At 47.4% G+C, this 14,538-nt stretch overlaps 1 protein-coding gene across 6 annotated transcripts in view; it reads right to left on the bottom strand.

Annotated features, from left to right (window-relative positions):
• FRMPD2 (FERM and PDZ domain containing 2) overlaps nucleotides 1–14,538 on the bottom strand; it is a 103,149-nt gene that overhangs the window by 35,509 nt on the left and 53,102 nt on the right. For all 6 annotated transcript variants that reach the window (XM_048505911.1, XM_048505914.1, XM_048505912.1 and 3 more), the window contains 9 exons: nucleotides 13,427–13,668; nucleotides 11,856–11,949; nucleotides 11,105–11,169; nucleotides 10,146–10,269; nucleotides 7,840–8,054; nucleotides 5,928–6,026; nucleotides 4,179–4,507; nucleotides 1,542–1,797; nucleotides 745–903 (listed from right to left, as the gene is read on the bottom strand). In XM_048505911.1, coding sequence (XP_048361868.1) covers nucleotides 745–903; nucleotides 1,542–1,797; nucleotides 4,179–4,507; nucleotides 5,928–6,026; nucleotides 7,840–8,054; nucleotides 10,146–10,269; nucleotides 11,105–11,169; nucleotides 11,856–11,949; nucleotides 13,427–13,668 — 1,583 coding nt within the window. The remainder of the gene's footprint in view (nucleotides 1–744; nucleotides 904–1,541; nucleotides 1,798–4,178; nucleotides 4,508–5,927; nucleotides 6,027–7,839; nucleotides 8,055–10,145; nucleotides 10,270–11,104; nucleotides 11,170–11,855; nucleotides 11,950–13,426; nucleotides 13,669–14,538) is intronic.

Here is a 14,538-nt window from a genome sequence, read left to right on the forward strand (position 1 = left end):
ACCTGAAATTAGAGAGAACTGCCCCCTCCGGTGCTTCTCAACATTCGAAAGGGGGGGGGGATCTCTCCCAGCTTTTGCTATCCAAGCTCAAAGGGGAGAATCTTCCATGCAGGGTTTCTGAGCCCCGCTTGGAAGACCGGGGCTGCCCTCCCCACAACTCTCTCTCTCAGCCTGACACACAGAATCTGGACTGGAAGGGCATGGGAGAGGCATGGATCTTCAGTGTCTCAGCCTGACGCACAGGATCCATCTCTTCCTCCCTCCTCTGCTGGTTTCCAAGGGCAGGGAGAGACAGCCGGCCCAAGGTGTACGCGGTTTTTCGAATACTCCTGGAGTATTTTGTCAGTTAAAGAGAAACCTGAAAAAAGCTGATATGGCTTCTTTCGGGTTTTTTTCCTCTGATTCAGGTTTACTGAATCACCAAGTCTACTGAAACTGACAGCAACTCTGTAGGGTCTCAGGCAGATGTCCTCCTCATCAACTGGTCCTTCCTAACTGGAGATGTCAGGAATTGAACCTGGGACGTTCTGCATACAAAGAGATGCTCTACCACTGAACACTTCAACAAGGACCACTGCCTTGTGTCTGAGTGACAGGGCGATTCTATGCAGAGCTGTACCCATCAAGGTCCATGGACTTAAAAGAGCATCAATCGGTTTAGGATTGCAGGATGTGTCTAGCAAGATAAGCTTGCTGTGCCAAACACCACAACACGTGTACTAGAGAGGAAAAATGGTTCTTTACCATAAGCACTCTGTCTCCTCTTCTCAACCGTCCGTCAGACAGCGCGGGCTCTCCCAGGATCTCTGATATATATAGGATTTTGTCCACCTTGTTTAAAACCACCGTGAATCCATAGCCCTTGTTGGCTGACCTTGTCAAAGTCACGCAGAGCTCAATTTCCTGCAGGAGGAAGAAATGGGATGAGCTGACAGAGCTTGCAGAGCTCATGAACTTGTTGGGTGGTCATTGGCAAGCCATCTCTCCCAGCCCTTCCTATTCAGCATTGGGACAATAGTGAGAACCCAGCATCCAGGGGCCCTGACTGGGATGGGAAACCATCAAGGAAGTCCAGGGTTGCTACGCAGAGGCAGGGAATGGGAATCTGAGCCTCTGAATCTCTCTTGCCTTGAAAACCCTACGGGAGGCTGTGACTTGACAGCTCTTTCTGTCACCAATATCCAGGGTAACTGTCAGGATTATACAAACGGAATGCAAAGTGAAAAAGGAGGAGGAGAGTTTGGGTTTATACCCCACCTTTCTCTTCTGTAAACCTGGGGCATACAGCAAAGGCCTGCAGACACTCTGGCCTCTTCCCTACCCAGGAAGGTCTGTGCCATCAGGCACCAATTGGATGCTGCACTGGTGACTCTGCTTTACACAGCTGTGGTCGATGACCTTTGGGTGCCCTTGTTCTCCCTGGGGAGGGTGCCTGAGGGCTGACAAACTGCAGAAGTCTCCAGCAAGCTTTTGACCAGATTAGACTTCTCCTGTTCCTGATACAATGGAATCTTTGACTCCACTCTGTCCATGCTGCATACCCTGGTGTTCTGTGGTTCCTCCGCGTCTTCCAGGTCATCCCATTCGCTTTCACTAGTGCAGAGTTCTCTGTCAAGCACAGCCGGTGGACTCGGGCCCAGCCTGGGAGGTTCCGCCATGGTGCCTGCCTCAGACTCCCCTCCGTGTAACAGAGAGGTGATGGATGCTGAACTGGCGCTGAGATACTCTTCAGCCACTTGTGTGGGAGAATGGATCTCAGGCCGGCCGTTTTCAGTAGGCAGGTCATCAGACAAAGGGCTGGAAGATAAATTCCATCAAGATCAAGGTTTCCTTTTCTAGAAACAGACCACAATAACAAGCACGAGGCTCTTCCAGGAAACCCCACACAGGCGACCTAACCTTCGGGTCCCACCTCGGCATGGCTCTTCCGGCCCCTCTGGCTGACTGCTTGAGCAGAAGAAGTCTGGCGGAGGGGAGGCAGGGGCTTCCTCGAGGTCTTGAACTGCCGGAATAGCTCCCACCCACCCCCCTCCTTGCTGGGAGGGTCTGCACCAAGCCTTCAGTGTTCTGCTGCATTTACTACTGCTGCATAGAATGGGACAGCTAACCTTGCAATGTTGAACTGAGCCAAGAATGCCCAATAAATCTCTCCGGAATTACCCCCTTTTGGTGGGGATGCCATTTGGCTCAAAGCTGCATGGGAGAAATGATGTCATTGAAGGAAGGGACAACACAGGAAAGGAGTCTGGGCAGGTCATGAGAGACGACCAGAGGCCCATGAAGCCTAGCAGGTTCGCTTGGCTCTCTACTGTGAAGAAGCAGAGTTTGGATTCATGCCCTGTCTTTCTCTCCTGCAAGGAGACTCAAGGTGGCTTATAAACTCCTCCTTCCTCTCCCCACAATAGACACCTTGTGAGGCAAGTGGGGCTGATAGAGTTCGGAGAGAACTGTGACTAGCCCATGGCCACCCAGAAGGAATGTAGGAGTGGGGAAACAAATTTGATTCACCAGATATGAGTCCACTGCTCAAGTGGAGGAGCGGGGAATGTTAGGTATCGGACCATGGATCAATAAACGGACTCTGTATTGTTGATCAGCAGCATTTATTGGTAGGCGTAGAGCAGCAGTGGCATAGGAGGTTAAGAGCTCACATCTCTAATCTGGAGGAACCGGGTTTGATTCCCCGCTCTGCCGCCTGAGCTGTGGAGGCTTCTCTGGGGAATGCAGATTAGCCTGTGCACTCCCACACACGCCAGCTGGGTGACCTTGGGCTAGTCACAGCTTCTCGGAGCTCTTTCAGCCCCACCCACCTCACAGGGTGTTTGTTGTGAGGGGGGAAGGGCAAGGAGATTGTCAGCCCCTTTGAGTCTCCTGCAGGAGAGAAAGGGGGGATATAAATCCAAACTCCTCTTCTTCTTCTAGGCAACAAAGCACCCAGCTTGGTAAAGCCAGTTCTGCCGAACCTGGCTTTTGCTATCCTCTTTATTCAGAAGTTGGTCCCCCCTCCGCATTTTCCCAAAGAATGTAAGAGTCATTTCAGAGCCGAGGCACCCCAAAGTCAGCAACAGATAGAGATAAAGCCACCTGCCCTCCTGCCCTCGCAGGACAACGGAAACATTCAGTTTCCCTTGAGACCAGAAGTGTCAGGGGTAAGCCTAGTTATCTACTCAGCATTTGAAGCCCTAAAGAAAAGATCAAGGAAAGAATGTCCCATTACAGCAGTGGTAATATACAGCAGGCTGGTTACATATATCTTGTAGCGATTACATTGAGGTAGAAATACATTTCAATCAACTAGACACAATCACCGGCAATACATTTTGTAACAACTACATCAAGCTAGGAATGTATCTCAACCAATTGGGTACAACCATTGACAGGGAATCACCTAGTTCTCCAGATTAGAGTCCATTTGTTCTTAACCACTACACCACATGGGCAAGAAGGAAACTCTGCTGGTTCTCGCTCCTGGGCCCAATTCACCCGGCCCCTCCTTTGCATCACCACGCTCAGCTTGGCACCTGACCAGGTAGGAGTTTGATCCACAACCTCCAGAATCAGGTCTTTCCAAAGGTTTGATCCTAAACCTTGATCTCTTCTGCCTACACCTTCTATGTCACCACTTATTTAGGTTCTTTCCATTCCACACACTCCAAACTCCACTACTGCTGTGACTCTGCTTAACCAACCCCTCTGCCATGCTCCACCCTACCAAGCTTTCCTTTCTGTTCTTCCTCCACAGATGCTGACAATCTTAGCCTGCAGACTGTTGGTGCATGCAACCAAGGATGTGATGTCAGTTCTGGGTGATGCTGTAGGAATTCCCCCAATCTCTGTCACCTTCAACAGCAGAGATTGGGAGACATTTCTAGAGTATCACCATCAATACCATTTGCCCCATTTTATCTCCCATGTCTCTAATGGGACCAAGAAAGAGGGTGGGAGATTGCACACTGCACATTATAAGCCTGCCATATTTACAATTATTTTGCAAGAAAGCTCTCTTAAAGGGACCCCCGTCAACCTCTGGTATGCATTATCCTGCCACTGCCAATCTGGATCTTTATCACTGGTACAGCCATAAATACCAGTAATCTTGACCTCTTTCCCAAATCACATTTTTTGTATTCAGACTCTACTGGAGTCACCACAAAATATGGTACTTTGATGCCTCTTACCTTTGTGCTCTTTCCAGCTCACAATGTGAGTAGCACCCCTGCCTCATTTCCTCTTCCAGCGACAGGAAGGTCTCCGTGTTGGCAGCCTCCTGGCAGGTTTTCCAGAGGTGCTTGTAGGAGAACTGAATCAGAGATGCTGTTGGAGAACTCACTGTGTCTTGCTCTGTACAGGGAGAGGGTCCTTCCTCCACGAGGTCCTGGTCACAACCTGGTCTTGGGGAGTCTGGTACCAAGAAAGAGCTTTCTTTCTCTGTAGATGTGCAATCTAATCCAAGACCACTTGGCTCTAGAGATGGCAGAGATTCTTTCACTGGTGAAGGTATTGGAGTCTATCAAAATAAAAACGCATATTTGTTACTTGCCTTTACAAGGCAAATGAGCATTCGTCCTGAGAAAGCCATTTCTTTCATTCTCCTGGAATCTCTGTCATTTTTACTATGACTGTTCTTAAGGTCTTCATGTTAGTTTTAGATGGCCATAATATTAGATATTTTACTGCATGGTATTACATACATTGCCTAAATTTCTTGGTAGAACAAACTATTTCTATGTCTCCCTTCTTTTTGTCAATGGTGCTGCTGAAACATCCTGTAAGACAGCAAAATTCTGCACTACAACATGCAAGATTAGGCAGAAGAAAGTGGCTCACTAGGAATATTTTTATCATTTTATTTTGGCAAATCATATAGCGCTTGTTCTTCGTGTGAATGCAGAAGTATGTATTTGTGGCCGCTAAGGAAGGCCCATAGGGCCAAAACACATTTACTCTTCTTCACTGCAATTGCGGTCTTGTTTGTACAGCACTAGCTTTGGGATATTCATTAGTATTATATATTGCACATGGAGGACTATTTAGTCTGGCAATTTTCAGTGTAGGGATTAAATTCAAGGCCTGTATGTATGTATTTTTATTTATTTTATTTATTGTTGCGGCTTTTATACCGCCCCATCCCCAGGGGGGTCTGTTAGCTGCACTGTACAATAAATCGATTTATTTAATCCTTTTTAAAATATAGTTTCTGTTCATCCTTCGTTGATAACAAAAAGAGCAAAAAGTAGGTACAGATAACTTTTTCTCCTATAATACTAGAACAGTGGAGGAGGGTGCACATAATGAAGATTCAGATCAGACCAATGGAAACACTCCTTTATTCATAAGTGATTAACCTGTGGAATTCACTGCTGTGAGCCCAAATGGCTTTGAAAGGGAGTTAGACACAATTCATGAGGAAGAGGTTCATCAATTGCTACCAGCCACAGTTAATAAGGGTAACCTTCCATTCATGGGCAGTAAACCTCTGAATAGTAGTGCTAGGAGGCAACAACAGAGAAGGTCTTATTTTCGATGTCCCGTTGGTTGGCCCTCGAGGGCAACTGGCTGGCCATTTGGTGTCACAAGCCTATTATGTATGTTCCACACATGTTCCACTCCCCTCAAAGAGAAGAATAATGCAGGGCCATCTATTTTGTTTTTCTCTATGATGTCTTTTCTCACTCTCGTACACAATGGAGATTATTAGATCTGCTCCACTCTGAGTGTGAGAAGGGAGGAAAGAAATCTGGAACAGAAACTCCACCTCGAAGAGAATCTACCTTCACCACAGGGCAAAGCACTTGTGTATAATCAGCCACAGGGTCCTGGATAACCTGGACCACAGAGCTGACCCTGCTGGTTACCTCCTATGTTCTTAGTTTCAAACAAACCTTTGGGACAGCCCCAGATATTCAGCTGCAGAGATGATAGCTTACCAGCGCATTCTGATCCATTTCTGGCAGGATACCTTTTGGTGGTCTGCATAGACGGAGGGTCACCTCTGGAGGAGCCCCTCTAAGCAAGTGCAGGACTTCCTAGCAAAGTAGAAAGCCAGTGTGAGTTTTGAGCCTGCATCCATTCAGTAGGATTCAGTAGTTAGTGGCATTAACTGGTATAATAAGAATCCAAGCCATGAATTTACTTTTCCAAAATGAAGGTTTCCTGAGGTCTCCTAACAGCAAGGGAAGATGCAGGCAGAAGATTAGGAGCAAAAACTGCTAGACCACAGTTCAGAAAATCCACAACAGCCAGCAAGGAAGTGCCAGGGGAAGCTCAGGAGGATCTTGGGGATCTCAGTAGTTGGGCCCTGGGGAGGGCTTCAGGTGGTCTCTATTAGTGTGATGTTGATATTAGAGTCTGGTGTGATTTTGTGCTGCACAAGAAAAAGGCTGTGCCAATTTGGTGCTGGTTCACATGCAGCTTGACTCACAGTCTGAGAGTTGAGAACAGTCCAGGGGGGAATGACACCCTCCACTCTCCCAAACCATTATCAGTTCTGGCCCTTTAGAAGGGTTGGCAGGTTTTGGATTATCCAGGGGTCTGCAAACTGTGACTCTCCAGATGTTCATAGACTAACATTCCCATCAGCCCTGCCAGCATGGCCAAGTGGCAGGGCTGATGGCAATTGTAGTCCATGAACATCTGGAGAGCCACAGTTTGCAGACCCCTGGATAGCCCAATATCATCAGATCTGGGAAGCCAAGCAGGGCTGGTACTGGGATGAAAGGCCACCAGGAAAGGCTCTGCAGAGGGAGGCAAGGGAAAACCACTTCTGTTTTTCACTTCTCTTGAGAGCTCCTTGCTTGGGTGCCCAGACGTTGGATGCCCTATGACATCACCTACATGCATAGATAGGCCTGCCACCAAACCCATGCAAAATCTACTAGTGACAATGTCGGTTTGCTGGCAAAACAGAGCAGACAGAGACTGCAGCTGGCCAGATGCAAAGGCAGAACTACTGAACACCTTTTTTGCCTCAGTCTTTTCCCAAAAAAGAAACTGCTCATCCAGGAGAAAATGAAACAGAATATACAGTAGGAGAAATTCAGCACAAAATAAAGAGGTAGTGCAGGAATACCTGGCTACTTTAAATGAACTCAGATCTCCAGGGTCTGATGAGATACATCCCAGGATATTAAAAGAACTGGTAGAAGTAATCTTAACACCACTTGTTGTAATCTTTGAGAACTCCTGGAGAACAGGAGAAGTCCCAGTGGACTGGAGGAGGGCAAACGTTATCCCCATCTACAAAAAGGGGTAAAAGGAGGACCCTAATAATTACTGTCCAGCTATGGCTGGGCTGGGAGGAGCGGCTGGTGGACTTTTGCCTGCCTACGCTGCACGGTGTGGCATTGCACTTGGCCCCATCCGTTAAAAGCCTGGGTGTCATCCTGAACTCGACGTTATCGCTTGGGGACCAGGTGGCCCAAACAGGCCAGGTAGTGTTCCATCAGCTGCATCAGACGCAGCAACTGGCCCCATACCTCTCTCGTATGGACGTAAGATACTACATTTAGGGGGAAAAAATGAAATGCACAGCTATAGGATGGGTGACACCTGGCTTGACAACACTACATGTGAAAGGATTCTGGGAGTCTTAAACCATAAACTGAACATGAGTCAGCAGTTTGATGCAGCAGCCAAGATAGCCAATGCAATTCTGGGCTGTGTCAATAGGAGTGTAGTTAATACATGGGTCAATTTAATATAAATGGGACCGCAGCAGAGAAGTGGGGGGGGGGACAGAGGGGGACATATTTAGATGTCCTTTGGCCCCATGCAACAGAACTGAACGTGAAGATTAACCCTTTCCAGAGAAGGAGCCCACTCAGTGCCGGCGATCACTACCTGATACAGCAGTCCTTGAAGAGATTTCCCATTCACCGCAAGAAGAACATCTCCAACCTCTATTGAGCCATTCTCTTTAGCTGGCTGCCCAGGAAACAGCCTCTTGATTCGTATGAAGCTTCTTCCAAGGCCTTTGCAAGCATCTGTCTCCATCTGCACAAAACTGAAGCCCAGACCTCCAGAGTTCTTTTCCAGCTGGACTTCGAAGGTGTTCTCTGGTCATACAGAGGTAAAAACCAAAGACTCTCTTACTGCCTATTACTCCCCCTGAAGTGCATCTGCGATGCTCTGAAAACAATGAAAAGGGGCACTCAGGTGGTCAACACTATGGACTCTACCAGGAGAGCCAACGTGATGTAGTCGTTAAAAGCAGGTGAACTCTAATCTGGAGAACTGGGTTTGGTTCACCACTCCTCTATATGAGTGACAGAGTCTTATCTGGTGAAGCAGATTTGTTTCCCTTCTCCTACACATGAACTCTCTCAGCTCCACCGACCTCACAAGGCATCTGTTGTGGGGAGAGGAAAGGGAAGGAGTTTGCAAGCCCCTTTGAGAAAAAGTGGAGTTTAAATCCAAACTTTTTCTTCTTCTTTTGATCAAATGTTGTCGTCCTGAGCTTGTCAACGGTCAGATCAGCTGAGCAAGATTAGCCCCGTTTTTCCTGCCAGCTTGGCTTGTTGCCTGACTGCCTGAATAGGCAACGTCCTGCAGAGCCAGAGAACAGCCTCCCTCCCTGCCCTGCCCTGCCCTGCCCTTTGCAGTTGGCTTGCTGTGGCAGGGATTTTGGAGCTTTGGCCCTGGTGCTGGCCCAACTGTGGGGAGCTGGAGGCAAGAGGTTGATTCAGCAAGGCCTTCCTCCTGGGCCTCAGTCGACTTCCTGGTGGCAGGGGCTGTGCTCCAGAGGCTGCTCTGTGCTCTGGCCAGGAAATACTCCTCTCAGAGCACTGTTGCCGCTCCACAGTGGGCTTGAGTGCAGCCAGTCTGGCATTTTGCCTCCTTTGCACTATCACAGAATTAGAAGGAACCTTCAGGGTTTTTTGGCCCAAAGCTTTGCACAGTGCAGGAAATTCCCAACTGTCTTCTCTCTCCTGCCTCCATCCCCCACCTCCAAAGTGATCCCTTCTCAATGCCCAGAAGATGACAAAAGCCCTCTCCAGGCTCTCTGGCCAAACTATGGCCCTTTCTCCTAAAATGTTTGGAAAATTCTTCAACTAAAAAAAGGGGGGAGACACAAAATGGCAGCCATGAATCATTTCAAGGGAGTGAATGCAGACAAAAGGGGGGGAGGGATCTGTCTGCACTCAACCTCTCAAAATGATTCCTGGCCGCCATTACGTGTTTCCCCCCTTTTTTCAGCTAGTTGAAGAATCTATGCTTTCATGCTTCCCAGCCACATCCTGTGATTCTCCATACTTTGTATATTTGATGCCTCAAAGGTTAGCCCCCTAAAATAACAAAAATTCTCAAAAAGGGTGGAATACACAGGGGAGGGGGGACAGCGAGCGAGCGAGCGAGCTCACGAAATGGCTCCGAGGAGGAAGCTGAGAGACAGCAGAGAGGCAGGGGAAATGCTTCAAAGAGACCTCACAGCAAGTGAAGCCCTTCTGAAAACGTTTCAGTGTCGAGAATAATTTTTAAAGGGGATTCATTAAAAACGTTTTGAAGCTGGAAATAAAACATTTTCAGAACCAAAGAGGGGAAAAAAACAGTGCGGAACTCCAGGCAGGAAACATTTTTTTCCTACCTCGAAACATTTTTTAAAGTTTGTGCCAAAAGTGCCAAGTGCCATTTTGCTGCCACTGTCCCTGCACAGCTGGCAGGAAGAGGAGAGGGGCTATGGCCTCAGGCTTGCACCCTGCCCTGGGGAGACCTGGAGACTATCTCAGGGGTCAGCTGCAAGTCCTCCACTGGAGATCCTGGCAGGGTGGTCTCTGACACTGCTGGGAGGTTGTCAGCAGGCATCTCCACTGTGCTGGGTCCAGGGGCTTGCGGGGGGGGAGGGAATGGGCCTGGGGCAAAATGGCACCCGGTCCCCACCCCCCATGCCCACTTACTTTCTTTCACCCAGCAGCTGGCTGAAAAAACAGCCTGCTCCGACCACCAAGGCCTGGCTGATGGGGCGGGGTGACTGGTGTAACCCCAATGGTGTGTGCCCGGGGCGGGGTGCCCCACCCGGCCCCATTGTAGGCCCAGATTCTAGTCTTGGTGGTCCTCTTTGGTCTCATTTCTTGAAGATTCTGAGTCCACTAGGATGATCAGAGGGGACCATGACACTCCCAGTCTCCCTCCCTCCTTTCATTTCTTACCATCTCTTGCAAAGAAGCAGCTCTTGGGACACCCTCCTGCCAAAGACAGACTCACACGTCCTTCCTTACTTGTGCTGTTGCCTGGATTAAGCTCAGTTGGCACACGGATCTGTCTTCCGAGGACCTAGCAGAGCATCACAGAGACTCAGTGAACACCCCCAGCTCCAAAAAACCAAGCTTAGCCTGTCTTGAGTCTCTTGAGAAACCAGAGGCGTAGTTACCAGGGGAACAGGGGTGCGTGTTGCACCGGGCACACGCTTGGGGAGCGCAAAAATTCAGGTTTGTTTCTGGGGGTTTAGTTTTTTCAGTTTTTGGCCTGCAGGGAGCGCTGTTTTTAGGCTAGCAGCACCAAGATTTCAGGGATTTGTTGGGAGACTCTCCTGATGATACCACCCAGGTTTGGTGAGGTTTGTTTCAGGGGGTCCAAAGTTATGGACTCCCAAAGGGTGTGCCCCCATCCCCCATTGTTTCCAATGGGAGCTAATAGAAGATGGGGGCTACACATTTGAGGGTTCATAACTTTGGACCCCCTGAACCAAACTTCACCAAACCTGGGTGGTATCATCAGGAAAGTCTCCTAAAGTCTCCCAAATTTCCTCAGATTCTCCTTTTAAATCCATCCCCTTCAGCATGTATTTAAAGGGAGAATCTAAGGTCCTCAGTTTAAACATTGAAAGTGATGCTGTTTCAGGGTGGGGGATAATCCACCCCCAAACAGCATCACTTTCAATGTTGTTTTAACTGGGGATCCCATATTCTCCCTTGAAGGTGGATTTAAAAGGAGAATCTGGGCTCCCTAGTTTAAACAACATTGAAAGTGATGCTGTTTGGGGGTGGATTCCTGCATCACAGCAGCCACCCATGGGGGGGGGGGCAAAACTCAGATTTTACACCGGGCTCCATTTTCCCTAGCTACGCCTCTGTGAGGAACGCTGCCTCTGCCCTTTCCCCCAACAAACCTGCCCAGCTTTCTTTGGTGCTAGTCCCTGGAGGCTGGTTCCATCCACTTCTGAGCGGCAGGCTTCTGCAGCAGACAAGACAAAACAACCAGAGTGGTGTTGTGGTTAAGAGAAGTGGACTCTAATCTGGAGAACCGGGTTTGATTCCCCATTCTGAGTGGCAGAGGCTTATCTGGTAGACCAGATTTGTTTTCCCACTCCCCCACATGAAGCCTGCTGGGTGAGCCTGGGTGAGTCACAGTTCTCCCTGAACTCTCTCAGCCCCACCTACCTCACAAGGTGTCTGCTGTGGGAAGACAAAAGGAAAGGAGCTTGTATGTCACTTTGAGCCTCCACACAGGAGAGAAAGGTGGAGTATAAATCCAAACTCCTCTTCCACTTTTCTTTTTATTATTCCAGGCTCAGCAGCACAGCCTGGAAATATCATGCCCATCCCCATTCACTCGCTATTGCAGTAAGTGCTAGCAAGCCTAACTTCCACAGAGTTTTGAAAATAAAACATGGTTCCCTCACACTAGGTTAGGGGTCCCCAACTTTTTCAGACCTCTGCCTGTTCGTGTGCGGCTCCATCTCCTATGGCACCCCTTTTGCCACTCTACAAGATCCACTGCAAACATCTAATGAATGCCCAAACCCTCTCCGCCTGGTCTAAAAGCATCAATCATCAACATTCCATTCATTCAAACTCAGAAATCACATCTGAGATCTAAGGAACCCACTTGTACAATAAGGCCTGTCTAAAAATTGGTACCTTTCTTAATCTTCCCATCTTTATCAGCTGATCCGCAAGTGGTAACAGATTTCACAGAGCTCTCTTCATGGAGCTGACTGGTGCTACCTCTAGCCTGCCCAACAGAAACACCAGACCATCAGTATGGCTTCAGACATCGCTTGGCATTCCAGCTGCAAGTTAGAGATTATTGCGTAGATGCATTTCCCCTTAATATGATGCATATATTAACATTAACCATAATACCTGCTGTTTCTTCTATTCTAATCTGTTTTACAGAGCAGATACTATCCATCTTGGGCTCTCCAGCTAGACACAGGCCTCCTGTTCTAACTGTGAATGTCTGTCTGGAGTTGGGAACAGACTGCCTGAGGGTAAATAAAAGTGAACCATATTTCAGAGAAGATATTGTTGCTTGTGACAGACAGTTCTAGTACGTGAACCAGCCTAACTTGGATTGGCTCACACTCAGCCCAAAGATGAGGTTACTGGTTTGAGACTTGCCAAATTAATATGATATAATTTTAAAACTATTTTCTTAGTTGCCAAGGATGTTTTAAAAGTTTAAACCCAAAATGTGAGTTGTAATTTATTACCTCATCTTGATTTACACCAGGATTCCGGTGAATTTTATGATTGTATAAATAGTCCTGTATATGTATTTGGCTAAATGCCATATTAAACTATAAAACTACTGGCTAGGGATTGCTCTTTGACCAGTTCCTTTTCCTGGATGCACAAACAAAAAAGGGGAACAAACTTAACCCTACAAAACTAAATTCCCAAGTGGATCCCATTTAATACCTAAAAGGTTAAGCAATTGTTTAAGGAGTCACTAAATATAAAACTGCTAAATATCAAAAACATGTATGTAGTTATTGCAAGTGAAAATCATCGACACTTCAAAAAGGCCCATAATATCCTACCATGTTCATACAATATCACAATTAGAATACACAGAAGAACCTCAGGGAACACTTTTTTTGACCCTTAAAAACAGATGCATTTTGGCCAATTGCCCTTCCTTCCTCAGTGGTAAAAATTATACAGTAATACAGTATTTAGCTACCAGACTACAAGTTGCAATTATAACTTTAATGACTGAGACTAATTGTTGAAGAGTTGTTTAAATTGGCACCCAGGTCTTCCACACAAAATCACATCCTCTTAAGGAGTATAATACAATGTGCCAATCATGTCCAATTCTGCTTGGCAAAATCTTATAATGCCTCAGTCATAAGAAATTATTTTAGTCTGGAGCAAATGTATTCTTGGAAAAGGAGGACTCAGCCATGGTTGTGTATGCCCTGGTAACCTTCCATCTAGACTACTGCAGTGGGTGTCATGTAAAGCTACTGATGAGTATTTGGAAACTGCAGCTGATCCGTGCTATGGAAAATCAGGGTGAGTTCTCCCATGCGTTCATGAACATGATGTCTTTGGATCAGTTTGGATAATAATGGGATCCACTTGGGAAGGTAAGCAGCTTAACTGATTCCTTTCCTATTTAACATTAGTGGCCTCATATCACCAAAGGCAGAATGAAAACATCCTCTAACAGTACTGTTCAACTAGCAAACAATAAGGTATACCTGGGACTCAAGATGGTCAGCTGAAAGTGCAGAAATCTTGGATTCAAATCTGGACGCAGAATTCTGCAATGTAACTGTCTTCAGTTCACCGTCTGCACTGCATTCTTCTTCTGGGGTTGGGGTGGCACAGCAGGTCTCTGAAATGGGCCTCTCGCAGTCAACGCTACAGGACTCAGAGCCGCGGCTACTGCTGACTGGGCTTGGCAGGCGCTTTTCCTCAACCGGGGCTTCTTCAAAACTGTCTGCAAATTCAGAATTGTGTGTGCACAACTGAAAATAACCCAGAGAAAAGGACTTCACCTTTCCCTCTCCTAACTCGCCCACCTTAGTACCGCACCTCAGAAATGGGGAGTAATTTGTTCCTGCAGAAAAAACAAGAAGCTTGAAGAGCCATGTGGGTGTTGGCAAAGAGGGCAGAAGTAGTCTCGCACCAGATCCAGGGTATCTTTAAAGTTAGAACTGGGCTAAAGGTCTGCTAGGAGCCGTGTGGCGTAGTGGTTAAGTGCTTGCACTGCCACTCACATGGTCAGGAGTTCAAGCCCCCTGTGGGTCAGATATCCTGGCAGCTGGCTCATAATCAACTCAGCCATCCATCCATTCCTTGGTCGGTAAATGAGTACCTAGCTCATAGCTAGGGGGTAAAGAATAGCCGGGGAAAGCAATGGCAAACTACCCCACAAAAACAGCGTGCCTATGAAATCACTGCTTGCAGTGGTACCCCAGGGTCAGACACGACTGAAGGGGAAACTTTACCTTTAAGGGTCTGCTGAAGCTAGGTTTGGTAAATACCCTAAAAATTCGGTAAAAATCGGATTTGGATTTATTTGGGCATAAAATTATCTGTATGCCCGAATAAGACAAATAACATATTTGGATATACACGAAAATTCAAGTATATCCGAAAAATTCGGGTCCGTTTGAGTTTTTTTGTATTTTTGATGTGTTTTTCGCATTTAGGCCTGCAGGGGGTGCGTTTTTAAAGCTAGCAGCACCAACACTTCCAAGTATAATCCAGAAACTCTCCTGATGATGCCACCCAAGTTTGGTGAGGTTTGGTTCGGGGGGCCAAAGTTATCGACCCCTAAAGGGGGTGCCCCGTCCCCCATTGTTTC

The sequence above is a fragment of the Sphaerodactylus townsendi genome, linkage group LG08 (assembly GCF_021028975.2).
Source record: "Sphaerodactylus townsendi isolate TG3544 linkage group LG08, MPM_Stown_v2.3, whole genome shotgun sequence".
Classification (NCBI taxonomy): domain Eukaryota; kingdom Metazoa; phylum Chordata; class Lepidosauria; order Squamata; family Sphaerodactylidae; genus Sphaerodactylus; species Sphaerodactylus townsendi.